The sequence below is a fragment of the Salpingoeca rosetta genome (genome assembly GCF_000188695.1).
Source record: "Salpingoeca rosetta unplaced genomic scaffold supercont1.45, whole genome shotgun sequence".
Classification (NCBI taxonomy): domain Eukaryota; class Choanoflagellata; order Craspedida; family Salpingoecidae; genus Salpingoeca; species Salpingoeca rosetta.
Window position 1 is genome coordinate 1 of NW_004754889.1, and position 15,000 is coordinate 15,000.

Below are 15,000 nucleotides of genomic sequence, written 5' to 3' on the forward strand. Positions count from 1 at the left end.
GTTTGGCGCAGACCCGGCTGTCACCGGCCACCTGCTGCAGCTGGCCCGCCAGCTTGGACTGGACGTGGTAGGGGTGAGCTTCCACGTTGGGAGCGGCGCCACAGACGCGCGCGCGTTTGCCGATGCGGTTGCACGCGCGCGCGCTGTGTTTGACGAGGCAGCAGCCCTCGGCTTCAGCCCGCACCTGCTTGATGTTGGGGGCGGTTTCCCGGGAGATGATCCCGCTGCGACGCCAGCGGCCGCAGTCCGGTTTGAGGACATTGCGCGTGAGCTCCGCAGCGCCTTTGCAGAGCACTTCCCGCCCTCGGCGGTGCCTGGTCTCCGCATTATTGCTGAGCCGGGCTGGTACTATGTTGCGTCCGCCAGCTCGCTGGCTGTCTGCATCACTTCCAAGCGCCGCGTGGTGGATGTGACGGCCACCACACCAACGGCAACGACGGGTGCGACGCCTACGACGCCTGCGAGCAACGCCACCCCCCACCCCGCCACTGAGCCGCCACCAAAGTTCATGTACTACGTGAATGACGGCGTGTACCAGTCGTTCAACTGTATCATCTTCGACCACGCGCGTGTGCAAGCGCAGGTGCTGTACACGGGCAACGGCGTGCCGGCCATGGACGACGAGCACCTTGCCGCCGCTGTTTTGCACGAGAGCAGCGTGTGGGGCCCCACGTGCGACTCCATCGACTGCGTGCAGGCGTCGACGATGCTGCCGGAGCTGGATGTGGGCGACTGGCTTGTCTTTGACAACATGGGCGCGTACACCTCGTGCGCTGCCAGCACGTTCAACGGCTTTGCGCTCACCAAGCACGTGTACACCTTCAGCCATGTCCTTGTTGACCTGCAACGCGTCCCCGCCGCGGACGGCATCGCGCACGTGCCTGCGGCCTTGCCACTTGCCGCCGGATTTGCTGTTGCGCCATCCGCCGCCACCACGCCTGCGGTGACTGCCACCCTTGGCGCCGCCACCGCTGCCATTGCGAGAGCACCCAAGCCAGTTGGCCATGCCGTGCCCATCCCCACACCTGTCAGCTAGCGGCGCCTGCACACACACATACACACACACACACACACACACACACACATGCATGTGTTTTTCGGTTGAATCTTTTTTGTTGTCACCTGGTGTCCATTATTGCATGACGATGTCTCTTGTCTTTTAGTTTGGTTGTGATTTGCACTCCCAAGATGGTGGTGGTGGCGGGTGTTGTGTTTGGTGCTTCTACGCTATGCTACGCTTCGCCGTGTTCCTTCTTTCTCGATTGTTTGCCTTCTCGTGTCATTGTTGTTGGTTGGTGGTGGTGGTGTTCAGATTGTATCGCATTGCATTGCGTCTGTTGGGCGTGGTGAGGATTGGTTGCCTCTTGACCTTGTTACTTTGTTTGATGTGGTGCGCAAAGGCCCCTTGTCGCTGTGCGTCCTGCGTGTGACCTCTTGTGTGTATCATTCCGTTGACGGACGAAATACACGACAAGCACAGCACCAGCCCCAGTTGTTGTTGTTGTTGGTCAAACAAACGTGCAGCAGAAGAGGCGAAGAGAGGAGTGAGGCGAGTGCACGCGCGTGCGGTGGGGGGCAAGGACGACGAAAGAACGAAAGCGCGTGGATATGTGGTTGGAGTACGCAGTGATCCGAAACGAAACTGAGCGTCTCGTCCTTGTATCGCCTACTTGCGGGCCGAATCGTAGTTGTCAAAGAACCACTTGACGCTCTTCTTGATGCCTGTCGTGCAGGTTTTGTTGGTCATGAGATGGTGCCAAGGCACGGCAGATGTTGACAGCCACAGACAGGAGCAGACGGACCAGACATAGACAGGTAGACGGGCAGGCAGGCAGACACACACACACACACACACACACACACACACACACACACACACACACACACACACACACACACACACACCTTCTTCGATAGGGGTGAACTTAAAGTCCGGCAGGTACTTGCGCAGCTTGGCGTTGTTGGCGGTCTTTTTGAATTGACCGTCGGCCTTTGTCGTGTCAAACACGATATCGCCCTGGAAGTCTGCGGCGCGCGCGACCATGTGCACAACATCACGGATGGAGACTTCGTCCTCCTCCCCCACTGCACACACACACACACACACACACACACACACACACACACACATTTGTGTGTACATTAACACAGCATGATGCCAACGTACAGCAATCGAACATTTGCGTTTAACATCACGTCACGTGTGAGTTTGGATCAGGGGCGAAGAGTCACAGAGACTCAGGGAGAGAGAAGGTAGGCACGCAGGTGCAGACAGCATGCCTGGGTGGCTTTCGGGGGATACATACATCCACAATAAATCCACACAGAGAGATAGAGAGACAGACAGAGACGGACACACACACACACACACACACACACACACACACACACACACACACACACACACACACACACACACACACACACACACACAAACAAAGAAAGCGATTTGTCACCTGAGAGGATGATTGGGTCGATCTCTGGATATTCGCGGAGGGTCCAGACCATGAGGCGGCCAAGGTCCTCGGAGAAGACAAATTGGCGCAGGGGAGAGCCAGACCCCCAGCACGTCAGCGCCTCGCCCTGAGCTGATGGTGGCAACGATGGTCACGAGGGTCATGATGGTGGTGATGATGTTCGTGATGATGGCGTGAGCGGCAATCAAGGGCTTTCGTGGATGAGCGAGGACGAGGCAGTCACAGAAACACAGACGCAGCAGACACCACACAAGCACACAAGGTAACAGGCTCTGCATCGCACATGCACAGGATTCTGTATGGGTAGTCAGCCGGGTGGTCATTAGAGGGGCGGGTGATGTGTACATACTCTTTGCTTTGTAGACCTTGTGGATGAGACCTGGAATCACGTGCCCGCCCTGGATGTTGAAGTTGTCGTGGGGACCGTAGATGTTGGTGGGGATCACGCTCGTGAAATGGCAGCCGTGTTGTTCGTGGTATGCCCTGCATGGATCATGCATGTTGGCGGTCAAGAGTGCCGATCATCAACAGTGCGGCCTTCGCCAGACAGCTATAATTTCCGATACATTCACTGGAGGACAGTGCTGGAGGGACAGTGGCAGTGACAGACAGACGGATGGATGGACGTACAGAGAGACAGGCAAAATGCACATACACACAGGCACAGGCACAGACACAGGCACAGACACATACATACAGACAGACAGACAGACAGACAGACAAGCGCACGCCGGATGGACGCACCGGTCGAAGACATCCACCATGCGCTTCGCAAACGAGTAGCCAAAGTTGGAGTCGTGGGGCGGTCCATTGTGGAGCTGTGGCGGCATGTGTGCACAGGTCACGGAGCATCATGAAGATGAGATTACCTCAGAGCAACAGTCGCCAGCACAAGGCGCAAGCACAAGCACGCTTGTTGTCTGCGCGTGTGCGGGTGCGTGTGCGTGTGTGTACGCAGGGGGAGGGAACACACCATGGTTTCGTCAATGGGGTACGTTGTCTTGTCGGGAAAGATGCACGTTGAGAGGCACGACACACACTTTTTCACCTGCACACGAAAATGCGACGTTCAGGCATAGATCGCAAGCGTGGTCAGCGCATACGAAACGTGAACTGGCGCTGGCCAGCAGCAACGCCAGGGCAAGAACATCAGGAAACACTCGCGAGTTTTATAGTTGGCACAAGAGACGAACAAAACATCGGCAGATGCTCATGTACGAGCGCAGCGAACCTCAAACTTGCGGCAGCATTCGAGCACGTTCATGTTCAACAGCATGTTCTGGCGCTGTAAGGCATCACTCGCGCGTGTGTGTGTTTTGAAATAGCGACGTGTTGTGAGACAGCAGCAGGGTATACTCAAGCACAGAATATATCCAGGATACGCACAGGAACGCGCGCACGGGGGGAGGGAATCGGTACAAGCTGCTGCCCACCAAAAAGTCGAGGTTGTGGCTCATATTGTCAAAGAGGCCACCAACGCGAGCTGCAAGGTGAATCACGTGCGTGGGCTTGTGGCGAGCAAAGATGGCTTCGCACTGAGCCATATCCCTGCATCGACGTAGCGCAGCAACCATGCCGTCATTCACATTGGGGTCAAGAAGAAGCGGGGGGGGGGAGAGCAAGCAAAAACAACCAACACGTGCAGACGCAGATACACAGACAAAGACAGAGACGCGGAGGCAGACAGGTAGAGAGCGCTAGCAACAACGACACACATACACATGCAGACAGACAGACACAAAAACACACACAACGTCCACACACACAAACACACACACACACACACACACAGACACAGAGACACAGAGACACACAGAGACACAGAGACACAGACACACAGACACACACACATACATACGTCAGGTCGCCGTCAGCAGAAGAGAGAAAGACCCACTCCTCATCTTCACGCTTGTCCGCTTCGACGGCTGCACGAATGCCATAGCCAACCAGGCCAGTGCCACCTGTGACAATCGCCTTCATCGTGCTGCTTGCTTTTTTCTCGTTCCTTGTTGGCGGTTGGTTGTTTAAATGACACAAGACTGATTTCAGTCCATTACGTTCACACGAACAACACACAGATGCACACACACGCACACACATACACAGACAGACAGACAGACAGACAGACAGACACACACACACACACACACACACACACACACACACACACACACACACACACACACACACACACGCAACAGCGTTGTCGCGTTCCGTCGCGTGTAACATACATAACATTCGCAGTTAGTGAAAGAACAAGACGGGTTCCGGGGTGCAGCTAGAAATAGGAGTAAAAGGGCCATGATGGTGGTGGTGGTGGTGGTAACCAGTGGAAAGGTGCTGGGACTGCTGCTGCTGTCGCGTCTTCGGAACACATGCAATTAGTACATCATCCACGCGTCTGCACGCGAGTCGCCCGAGAACACGTCCCTGTCGGCAGAAAGAGAAGCAAAGGCAATGTGAGCGGGAAAACCAACACAAAGAGCAAGGGTGGCGGGCGTCAAAACGCCATGGGGATAGGCAGTCGCATCAACGCAGCGTAGGATAAACTCACGCTGCGCTCTTTGAGGCGCGAAGCGGCGCAGCGTTGGCGGTTGGCGGTGACCCCGCACTGCATCGGCAACAGAGTGTCGGTGAGGTGGTACAAAGAGAAAGACGGACGTGACACGTAAGCGAAAAGCAAGCAGCAGCTGACACAAACACACAGAACGCACACCACAAAGAAAAGTAGGCACACAACCATAGAGACACAACCACAGAGACAGAGACAAGCATACGGACGGACAGATACCCACACTCACACCCACCACACAGAGACACAAAGAGACACGTGCGCACGTGCGACTTACAAGTTGTTGCCAAACATGCCTTCCGCCACAGACTGGCGCTTCTTTGCTTTGCGCGCCGCCGTCGACTTCTCTGTAGTTACAGACAGCAGCACAGCCAGCAGGATGAGCAAGACAACACGATACCCCGGGCAACACAGGCGTGCGTGCGTTAGTTCGTGTAAGTGCATGCATGCATGTGTGTGCGTGTGTTTTTTGTGTGCTTGTGTGTGCTCGTGTACATGCATGTGTCTACATGTTTGCAATACTTTTGAGGGAGGAGCGAGACGCGTCGCTGACGAGTTCCAGCATCGACTGCACAAACTCGTGCTCCGAAATGACCACCTGTACATACACGCACGCACGCACACACACACACACACATACACACACACACACACACACGCACACACACAGAGGCACACTCAAAGCTGTGAGAAGGCAAAGAGGAAAACGCATTGTCGCTCACGAGTGTGTAGCCGGCCACTCGGCGCCAGACAACATTGCGAGAGCACGCACGGAGGATTTGATGTCCTGGTTGGTGATGACGTCGACGACGTGAGCGTGGACGGTGGCTGTTTCCAGGGATAGGCGTGTTTTCTTCATCATGATCGTGCACAGCAGCACGCGCGCGTCCGGCAGCTTCGCCGCACCTGTTGTGCAAGCGCACAAGGAACACACACACACACACACACACACACACACACACACACACACACACACACACACACACACACACACACACACACACACACACACACACACACACACACACACACACGAGCAGAGGCGTAGTGAGGGGGCGAGGTTGGCATGGCGAATACGGGCCACGTTGCAGCAAAGCATGATGCATTACCTCGTGCGTATGAGGGGAGGGCGCGAAAGGCCTTGAGGCTTTTCTTCACGTCTTTGAATCGGGCGGAGGACACGACAATTGGATCGCGCACCGCCGGCGAATCCGCTGAACGCGACACCATGCGAGACAATGCCGAGGGACACGGGGTGTTGCGAGCATCAGCATGGTGACACACATGGCGCTATGAACACCCGCAGACACCCAGGCACGGACAAGCGGACAGGCTGACTGGAAGGCAGGCTGGCAGGCAGACACGACACAGACATAGACATCGACACAGACACAGGCACAGGCACGCATGCGCACAGACACACACAGACACACAGACACACACAGACACAGACACACACACACACACACAGACACGGACACACACACACACAGACCTCTCGGGTGCTGGAGAATGGCGAGGACGGCGGCGGCGTCGGATTCGCCCACGAGTGCAATGGCATCGCGGCGGCAGTACACGACACCATCAGCAGTAGCGCAGCACAGCGACCTGCAGAGCATGGAGAGGAGGCAGAGGAAGAGCCAAGCCAACGACGGGGAGAAGAAGAAGAAGAAGAAGAAGAAGAAGAAGAAGAATCAGCAGCAGCATCGGTGAATGTGCTCCATGACAGGACAGCGTTCACGTCAAAGGTGAAGCGGAACACGTGACCAGGTGGCGCCTCATGAAAGCAGAGGCGTGGCCACCAACATCCATCTCCTCTGGGGAAATACGCACGCGAGCTTCGTCTTAGTGCGATGGGTGTGGGCGGTGGCGGCATGTGTGCCCGGGTCGAGTGCGCTGGCGCGCGTCGGAGATGCATCTGCCGACCGCTTCACAGGCCGCGATGGGCTGGGGATTGGGTTGATTCGCCCAAGACAAGGCAGGGTCATGTGAGATGATGACACAGCACACACAACTGCGCGGTACATTTGTGTGCATGTGTGTGTATGTGTGTGTGTGTATGTGGTGCGCGCGTGTATGTGTGTATGTGCATGTGTGTGTATGTCTGCATGTGTGTGTGTGTATGTCTGCATGTGTGTGTATGTGGGTATGTTTGTGTGACACGTTGCTGTTGTGATGTTGTTGTTGTGGCCCAAGGAACACACGTTGATTGGCAGCGCGGGATGGCGAGGTCCTCTGGTGCCGACTTGCGCCACTTGAGCCGGTCGTTGGCGTTGGCGCGGGCCGCCGCCTTCTCCTTTGCTCTGCTCGCCCGCCGCTCCCTGTGGCCGCTCCCGCTCGTGAGTTGCGGTCGTGGCTCGTGTGCACATGGACAAGCACAGACACGCAGGAAAGGCAGGCAGGAAAGGCAGGCAGGAAAGGCAGGCAGGAAAGGCAGGCACCCAAAACCACAACAGACAACACACACACAGACACACACACACAGACACACACAGACACAGACACAACACACACGCACACAAGACTGACACAAACCACCCCCCCCCCCCACATACACACAACACACGCGCACACACAACATCAACTCACGACTTTGAGGGCTTGATTGCGGTCTGTGCGGCGTGGATGAGCTGCGCCTGGTCCCGCGTCCACGTCTCCACCCGCTCCCGCCGAACAGCGGGCACGTTATCGTGTCCAACACCAGCATTGTCGTCGTCATTGTCGTCATTGTCGTCACCATCAGCGCGGGTTCGGCGCCTGCTGCGGGATTTCCGGCGCTCCTTTCCGCTCTTCTGCCGCCGCTGCGAGTCATGCACCGGCGCCATCGCCGCCATCTCGCACGCCAGCGAATCCACGTCGGCCCGTACCGCCCGGCCCGGCCCGTGGTTGCCTGCAGGCAAAGATGGCAGAGGCTCGAGCACGCGCGCTACTGTCTTGGTGGACGCTGCATCCTTCTCAGACACATACACCCCATAGGCCGGGTCAACCTCCCTGTCCACGCAACAGCCACCACACATGTACCAATGGCAGACGCATGTGCACGTGAGGTGTGTGTAAGTGTGTGTTTGTGCGTGTATGTGTGTGTGCGTGTGTGTGTTGTGTGCGTGTGTGTGTTTGTGCGTGTATGTGTGTGTGTGTGTGTGCGTGCGTGTGTTGACAATCGCGTGTTGCAAGTGTGGGTGTCCTGTGTCTGCATCGGTTGCCCGTGTGTACACCTGTCGTTGATGAGGATGACTGCTTGAAAGAGACCCGACTGGGCGGGAACGAAGGATATCCTGAGCGCTGCACACACAGCACCAAACAAGAGAGAAAGACAGTGTGTGTGTGTGGCATGGTGGTCAGGGCAAGCCTCAACGCCACAATCATAGCCAGTCTACACGCACGACAACAGCAACAAGCACAGCACCACACACACACACACACACAGACACAGACAGGTACAGAAACAGACAGACAGACACAGACAGGCACAGAAACAGACAGACAGACAAACAGAGACACACGCACAGATACAAGCAGTCCATCGTCATCCAACCGTCATGTGTGGCGCTGTGATTCGCGGCCTCCAGGCGGATGCGGGAGCGAACCGTGGAGCCACTCGCGTGCTGAACCTAGGACAAGACGCGGTGGTCACAGATGAGCCCAAGGCACGTGTTTCTGGCTCGGGCCGCTTGTCAAGGAAACACAGGTTCGCACACACAGGCAGGTAGGCAGACACACAGACACACAGACACACAGACACAGACACAAAGACACACACACACACACGGGGTTGCACCTGGCAGCGCAGCTTATCGGCGTCGCGTGCACCAATCTCCACTGGGAGAGCAACCTGGCACAGGCAGTGGCGGGTGGGGGTTCAGTTGCGCGCGCGTGTGTGTGACGAGACGATAAGAACATGCAGGTCACAACAACAACAACAACAACAACAACAACAACAACAACAACAACAACAACAACAACAACAACAACAACAACAACAACAACAACAGCAACAACAACAACAACAACGTGACAACAACAACAACAACAACAACAAGTGACAACAACAAGTGACAACAACAACAAGTGACAACAACAACAACAAACAAACAAACAAACAACAACAACAACAAACAAACAAACAAACAAACAACAACAACAACAACAAGAAGCAAGCAGCAGCAGCTGTCCGCACCAGTGAGGTGATCATGATGATGGTCCACCTCCTCCTTCCTCCGTGATAATCTTGCTGTCAGCCAGCCAGAGAGCGAGGGAGCAACCAGCAACAAGGCCTTCTTCTTGCGACTTCCAGTTGCGCTATTTTCGCGTTTGTTGTTGTGGCTGCCAAGAAGTTGTTGGCGACCACAAGCAAGCAGCAAGCGGCACACGTGTGGGAAACACCCGTTTCCTTGGTCTGCGTGGTGTGCTTCGCGCCGCGTGGTGGTGGACAGAACAGCTGGGGCAAAGCGAACGCAGAAGAAGTCGAACAAGTCTCGCCCTCACGGTCGTGCGAATGATGTGTTCGACGACAGCATAAATTGCGAATGACATCAGGGCCAACGAGGATTAGCCGTGTTTTTCAAAGAACCGTCCCCTCTTTCGCAACCACGATCTTCCGTTTGTCAGGGAGAGGTTTTTGTGCGCGCTTCCGCTTCTGCTGCTGCGTGTGTGTGTGTGGTGTCTTGTTTGGGTTGCATTGCTTCACTTGTTTGGGTCAGAGACAGTTGTGTGCAGTGGTGTGGGGTTGTGGAAGCAACGCAGCAGCGCAGCAACAAGCAGGCACAGCAAAGGAAACCTGCGACCGTCATCAGCCGGCGATCCAACCACCACACACTGACTGACAGACAAACCGGACAAACCTCCATCCTGGGCTGGTTAGTTGGTTGGTTAGTTGGTTGGGAGGCCCTGCTGCTTGCTTGCCAACCATTGGATGGGTGAAGCAGCTTCAGAGTGTGAGTGTGTGTTATGTGTATGTGTGTGCGTGTGCGTGCGTGCGTGTGGTTGTGTATTGTGCTTTGGCATCCTCGCTGCTCACCATTGTCTTTGTGGTTGGTTGGTTGGTTGGTTGCTTCTGACTCCACGATTCCCTTGCTACTGAACTTGCTTGCTTGCTTGACTCGGCCACCACCGCTTTTCATCGCCCAATACCAAGCAAGCACATAGTTTCGCGTTGCTTGTTCGCCTATTCTCACATAGCAACTCCCACCCACTGTCGCTCCACTTGTCAGCGAGTCGCCCCTTCGTTTACCTCAATCATCATCATGTTCCACCTCGACGCCTCAGATTCCCCTGGCCCAGCCGCACACGACGCTGCCAGGTGTGTGTCGGGGAGCGCGCTTGCACTTGCCGAGTTGGCGCACTCAAACAGCAAAGATACTACTCTTTGTTTGAGCCCACAAGCAACTCACTGTGTTGCCTTCGTGTGTGTATGTGTGTGTGCGTGCGTGCGTGTGTGTGTATGTGTATGTGTATGTGTATGTGTATGTGTGCATGTGTGCGCGCGCGTGCGTGCGTGCGTGCGTGCGTGCGTGCGTGTGCGTGTGTGCGTGCGTGCGTGCGTGTGTGTGCATGTGTGTGTGTTGCTGGAGTACAGCTTCTCCAAGACATCGACAATTCGTAGCGCTCCCGCATTCTCCCTTTCCGGTCGCCCAAAGAACCCCCGCTCGGACAACCTTCCAGGTCCTTGTTGCAACAAGCATGTGTGTGCATGTGTACATGTGTGCGTGCGTGTGTGTGTGCATGTGCGCATGTGTGCGTGTGTGTGCATGTGTGTGTGCACTTCCTGCTCCCCCCCCCATCTCTCCCTCTGCACAAGTGTTTCTGTTTGCCACGCCTTATGGTCCTTGGTAATCTGCGCCACTCACCCATCCCTGCCTCATGCCCACCTACTCCACACGCCATCTTGCCAACCAACCAAACAAACAAAACACAAAACAAAACCAAAACAACAACAACAAAAGGCCCTGGACAACACTCTCTTGTGCAGGCAGATCGGCTGTCAACAACCCGCACCTCCCCAGCGTACACCATGCTCAGCCGTCCGCAGCAGCGTACCACCTCTGTCAGCCCCGGCCCGGCCAGCGTCACCATCAGTCGTCTCGACATGACATCAAGCGTCAGGTACCGCCAACGTCCTGACACGAACCTATGCGTTGTCCCCACAGGTCGAGGCGTGCACACCATCTTGCTCTTGTTTGGTTTATGGCGGCCTCGCAACCCCCACCCCCTCCATTGCACATCCCTTCACGCCTCCCCTGCACATGTGACCCCATGACGCCGAACGAGCAGGAGCAGCCCGGCCTTCAGTCTCTCCAGCCGCGCCCGAGACCACAGGGCCGACCTCTCGCCGGGACCAAACAACTACGGCGTCGTCGGTGAGTGCAGTGTCACGTGTGTGTGTGTGTGTGTGTGTGTGTGTGTGTGTGTGTGTGTGTGTGTGTGTGTGTGTGTGTGTGTGTGTGTGTGTGAAGACTTCTTGCTGTCTTCCTGCGCACATTTTGTGTCTGCTCCCCCCCCCCTCCTTTTTCTCTGTGTCTGTCCGTGTCAACCGCTTGCTCTGTAGCATGTACGTCCATGCCGGCCTCCGTGCATGCGTCAAAAAAGCTCGAGCTCGAACGGGACGCCTATCGTGCCATGTGCGGCATTCCTCACCACCAACCGTGCATCATATGACGTGCAGAGCCGACGCGGCTGTCGACGGCGCGCAAACCGCCGGCGTTCTCCATGAGCGGGCGGCACCTGGAGCGGCGTCTGGGCGATTCCCCGGGACCAGCCAGCATCTCCGCTACCCGCCTTGACCGCACATCCACGGTATCGTGCCCACCACCCATTTCAAACCCCCACCCCCTCTCCGTTCACGCGCTCGTCTTACATGCACGCACGCACTATTGGCGTCATATTGATTGCTGTCACCCAACGACTGCCACGAGTGCAGGTGCGCGGCTCGCCGGCATTTTCCATGAGCGGCCGCTTCAAGAGCAGCTCTGCACCAGCAACGCCGGGGCCAGGTACTTGCTCCCAGAATAATGTGTTCCAGCTGGTTACAGCGGCCAAGTTGCGCGAGCACAGCCAGTTTGACACACGCACACGACACATACACGCACGCACGAAGCCACATGCACACATGCACATCAACACATCAACACAACGACATACACACAGACACACACACACAGACACACACACACACACACACACAGGCACACACAGGCACAGACATACACACACACGCGCGCGCAACACCTAACTCCCGTTTCTTGCTCACTGCATGGCCATCAGGCGCATACCAGGCGACCAGCATCACGCGCGTGTCTACCGTGCAGTCGCCACCAAGTTTTTCCATGGGTGCCCGGACTGTGGATCGCATCCGAAACACCAATCCAGGTGCACGCGACCACGACATGTGCGCGCACGCTTGCCTTATCCTGTGCGCGTGCGTTTGAACGCCAAAGTGCGCAGTCGGTTGGACCTACAGCGTCTCACACACAGGGATCTTTGCGTGCATTGGGTGCAGGTCCCAACTCGTACAACATGCCGTCCGCCACGTCAACAAAGGCCGCGTCCATCAAAGGTGAAATACTCAAACAAGGAACAGTACACACACACACACACACACACACACACACACACACACACACATCTCCTTTCTCTTGGTTGTGTCCTTCTTTCCATGCCTCCCGCCACGACAGATGGCTTCTGTCCCTTGCAAACACATCCTAATACCCCCTGTGCGCGCCACCGGCTTTGTCTGTGCTGGTGGTGAAGGTCGAGCGCGCGACAAAATTGTGTCTGAATCGCCCGGCCCCATCTACTCTGTCACCACGGCCCCCATTGCCCGCACGGCCCCTGGCTACTCCATGGCCGCCCGCATCAAGGACAGCGCGGAGGCATCATCAACACCAGGTCTGCCACCGCTGCCAATCAACCACCATTGCATCACCTGCCTGCTACTTGTCAACCCACCCCTGTTCTCAACGAGTCGTTGCTAACCCCTGTCCCTGCTCTTCTCTCCCCTGCTGCTGTGCACCAATTGCAGGTCCCGGCGCGTATCGTGCAGCGGAGGCGCGTGACACCCGCGCTGCGTCCATTAAGGGCCGCGCAAAGCCGTTCAAGGCGGCCACGTCCCCCGGGCCCGGCGCGTACAGCGCCACGTCGCTGCCAGGGGCGCGCACCAACCCGGCATACTCCATGAGCGGTCGCCTCAAGTCTCGCGAAAGTAAGCCGTCCGAGGCGCGCGTGTCTTCGCCGCGGTGGTGTGAGTGTTGGTGGCCAGATTGTCGCTCGGTACCCATTAGCGGCTGTTGTGTCTCGTATGTTCATGCCACTGCGTACCTTACCTCATTCACCACTTGCATACACTCATACACCCCCTCCCTCTCTTTTCGCGCCGCATTTCTGGAATCCTCACCTTGCTTGCCCCATTGTATCACACACCATCACCACCACCACCACCACCACCACCACCGCCACGACCATCTTCATTGTCAGGTTCCAACGGGCCTGGTCCCAACGCGTATGCGGTGCTGGCGGATACAAAGCGGAGTGCACCGCAATACTCCATGAGCGGCCGCTTCAAGTCGCTCCGTCAGGAGAACACGCCCGGGCCCGGCAACTACAGCGCGCAGCTCTCCTCCTCCCAGGGCAGCGGTTTTTCCTTTGGCGTTCGCCACAGCCGACGCGTTGGTGTCCTGCCGGACTGAACCGGCACCGCCCGCTGCTCCGCGCCGCCAACCACAGACGGCTGAAGAAGACGCTGGCTGTTTTGTCGTTGATTCTGTGCGGTGCAACATTTGGTGCGCGCGTCATGCGCTCTGTTAAAGATTGTCTCGCGCTCTGCTGTACTGCATGGTGGGTGCGATTGTGTTGGTGGTGGGTTGTTTTGCTGTTGTGTGGTTGTGTGGCCGTTGTTGTGGTGACAGTTGTGTTGTTTTGCCCTGCTGTTCTTTTGTTTCTGTTTGCTTGTTCGTTGGTGAATGTTATGCGCGCTGCGTTCATCGCTGTTGACGTTCATTGCCGTTGTCTTTGACATACTAGATCATGTTGCATGGGGTGAATCTCACATGTGAGAGAGGCTGTGCTGCTATTGATGAAGCGGCTGTTGTTTGTTTGCTGTTGTTGATCGCTGGCTCTACTGCCATGCCTTGCTGCCCGATGGATTGCGTGCCTTTCTCTGCTTGGCTCTGTTTGTTTCGCTTGCTTTGCTTACTTGCTTGATACATTGATTGTACTGAGTGGTTGGGAGTTTGGGAAACTGACTCGAATCGAAACCAAATGAACGAGAGCACTCTGAAGCGTTATTTGCGCAAGGGAACAAGCAATTGCATTCTGTGGGCAAGCCCAGCCAGACAGAAGCCAGCAAGAGTCAGAACAACACGTGAAAACAGCACGTGAACAAACATCCAACAGCAAACACACGCAAATACAGAAACACACACAATCTTAAAGATAGGAAGGAGAGGGGGGGGGGGCGGGTCTCATCATCAAGCTGATGTGACACGTCTGAAAACACAAACCGCGCAATGCATTACATTACGCTTCAGCCTCCTGCGGCTCATCGTCCACATCCTCGCCACGCTTCAGCCTAACACCAGCACAGAAGCATGTGAGCGATATGGCGACATTGGACGGTGTGCAACACTGCCCAGTGCTACACCTTTCCCGACGCCACACACACACACACACACACACACACACACACACACACACACACACACACACACAACCAGACAGACAGACAGACAGACAAACACGACGCATACACGCACTTTGCGATGATTTCTTGCAGACGCGCGATCTCTGCGCTCTCTGCGTTCTTCTTTGCGTCGTTGGTGATGGTCTTGACGCGTTCGGCGTAGCGAAGCGAGTTGATCGTCTACACAACAGCAACATCGAGTGGCAGTCCGAGCAGGGGCAAGGCACCAACATCATGAGAGATGAGTTCACGGAAAGCATGCTATGTTCTGAGCAGCG

The 15,000-nt window shown here is 56.2% G+C and overlaps 5 protein-coding genes across 5 annotated transcripts in view; 2 read left to right on the forward strand and 3 right to left on the reverse strand.

Moving 5' to 3' along the window:
* Positions 1-1,036, forward strand: PTSG_11367 (ornithine decarboxylase; the record flags this gene model as incomplete). Its single annotated transcript, XM_004987570.2, has 1 exon — positions 1-1,036. A coding segment is annotated over one exon (1,036 nt), but the record flags the coding sequence as incomplete, so codon positions are not given.
* A 326-nt stretch (positions 1,037-1,362) lies between these two features.
* Positions 1,363-4,496, reverse strand: PTSG_13178 (GDP-L-fucose synthase). Its single transcript, XM_004987571.1, has 9 exons — positions 4,336-4,496; positions 3,911-4,025; positions 3,709-3,762; positions 3,451-3,525; positions 3,222-3,295; positions 2,827-2,960; positions 2,457-2,588; positions 1,906-2,085; positions 1,363-1,722 (listed from the first exon to the last, which is right to left on the reverse strand). The coding sequence occupies exons 1-9, from the start codon at positions 4,455-4,457 to the stop codon at positions 1,667-1,669; spliced, it is 942 nt and encodes a 313-aa protein (XP_004987628.1). The 5' UTR covers positions 4,458-4,496; the 3' UTR covers positions 1,363-1,666.
* On the reverse strand, positions 4,483-9,563 carry PTSG_13179 (uncharacterized protein). Its single transcript, XM_004987572.1, has 14 exons — positions 9,227-9,563; positions 8,828-8,881; positions 8,585-8,660; positions 8,265-8,331; positions 7,639-8,040; positions 7,254-7,370; positions 6,883-6,996; positions 6,545-6,657; positions 6,159-6,263; positions 5,822-5,955; positions 5,572-5,647; positions 5,327-5,396; positions 5,032-5,088; positions 4,483-4,907 (listed from the first exon to the last, which is right to left on the reverse strand). Exons 1-14 carry the CDS (start codon positions 9,239-9,241, stop codon positions 4,859-4,861), a joined length of 1,449 nt encoding a protein of 482 aa, XP_004987629.1. The 5' UTR covers positions 9,242-9,563; the 3' UTR covers positions 4,483-4,858.
* Positions 9,564-9,580: 17 nt separating this feature from the next.
* On the forward strand, positions 9,581-14,321 carry PTSG_11370 (uncharacterized protein). Its single transcript, XM_004987573.1, has 12 exons — positions 9,581-9,905; positions 10,260-10,348; positions 10,625-10,710; positions 10,992-11,151; positions 11,320-11,405; positions 11,711-11,841; positions 11,966-12,038; positions 12,310-12,414; positions 12,545-12,601; positions 12,796-12,933; positions 13,067-13,246; positions 13,519-14,321. The coding sequence occupies exons 2-12, from the start codon at positions 10,293-10,295 to the stop codon at positions 13,728-13,730; spliced, it is 1,284 nt and encodes a 427-aa protein (XP_004987630.1). The 5' UTR covers positions 9,581-9,905; positions 10,260-10,292; the 3' UTR covers positions 13,731-14,321.
* PTSG_11371 (motor protein) overlaps positions 14,216-15,000 on the reverse strand; it is an 11,147-nt gene continuing 10,362 nt past the window's right edge. The window contains exons 26-27 of the mRNA XM_004987574.1: positions 14,796-14,902; positions 14,216-14,611 (exon numbers count right to left, since the gene is read on the reverse strand). Coding sequence (XP_004987631.1) covers positions 14,560-14,611; positions 14,796-14,902 — 159 coding nt within the window. The 3' untranslated portion in view covers positions 14,216-14,559. The remainder of the gene's footprint in view (positions 14,612-14,795; positions 14,903-15,000) is intronic.

Excerpts from the sequence above, each read along its gene's own strand:
- PTSG_11370 (XM_004987573.1), top strand. The coding sequence starts at position 10,293 with ATGTTCCACCTCGACGCCTCAGATTCCCCTGGCCCAGCCGCACACGAC. Across the intron at positions 10,349-10,624 it reads GCCGCACACGACGCTGCCAG|CTTCTCCAAGACATCGACAA; the intron begins GTGTGTGTCGGG and ends GCTGGAGTACAG. Across the intron at positions 11,842-11,965 it reads GCCTTGACCGCACATCCACG|GTGCGCGGCTCGCCGGCATT; the intron begins GTATCGTGCCCA and ends CCACGAGTGCAG.
- PTSG_13178 (XM_004987571.1), bottom strand. The coding sequence starts at position 4,457 with ATGAAGGCGATTGTCACAGGTGGCACTGGCCTGGTTGGCTATGGCATT. Across the intron at positions 3,763-3,910 it reads GCCACAACCTCGACTTTTTG|CGCCAGAACATGCTGTTGAA; the intron begins GTGGGCAGCAGC and ends GATGCCTTACAG. Across the intron at positions 3,526-3,708 it reads AATGCTGCCGCAAGTTTGAG|GTGAAAAAGTGTGTGTCGTG; the intron begins GTTCGCTGCGCT and ends TTTCGTGTGCAG.
- PTSG_13179 (XM_004987572.1), bottom strand. Across the intron at positions 7,371-7,638 it reads GCAATCAAGCCCTCAAAGTC|GGAGCGGCGGGCGAGCAGAG; the intron begins GTGAGTTGATGT and ends GAGCGGCCACAG. Across the intron at positions 5,648-5,821 it reads ACCAGGACATCAAATCCTCC|GTGGTCATTTCGGAGCACGA; the intron begins GTGCGTGCTCTC and ends GTGTATGTACAG.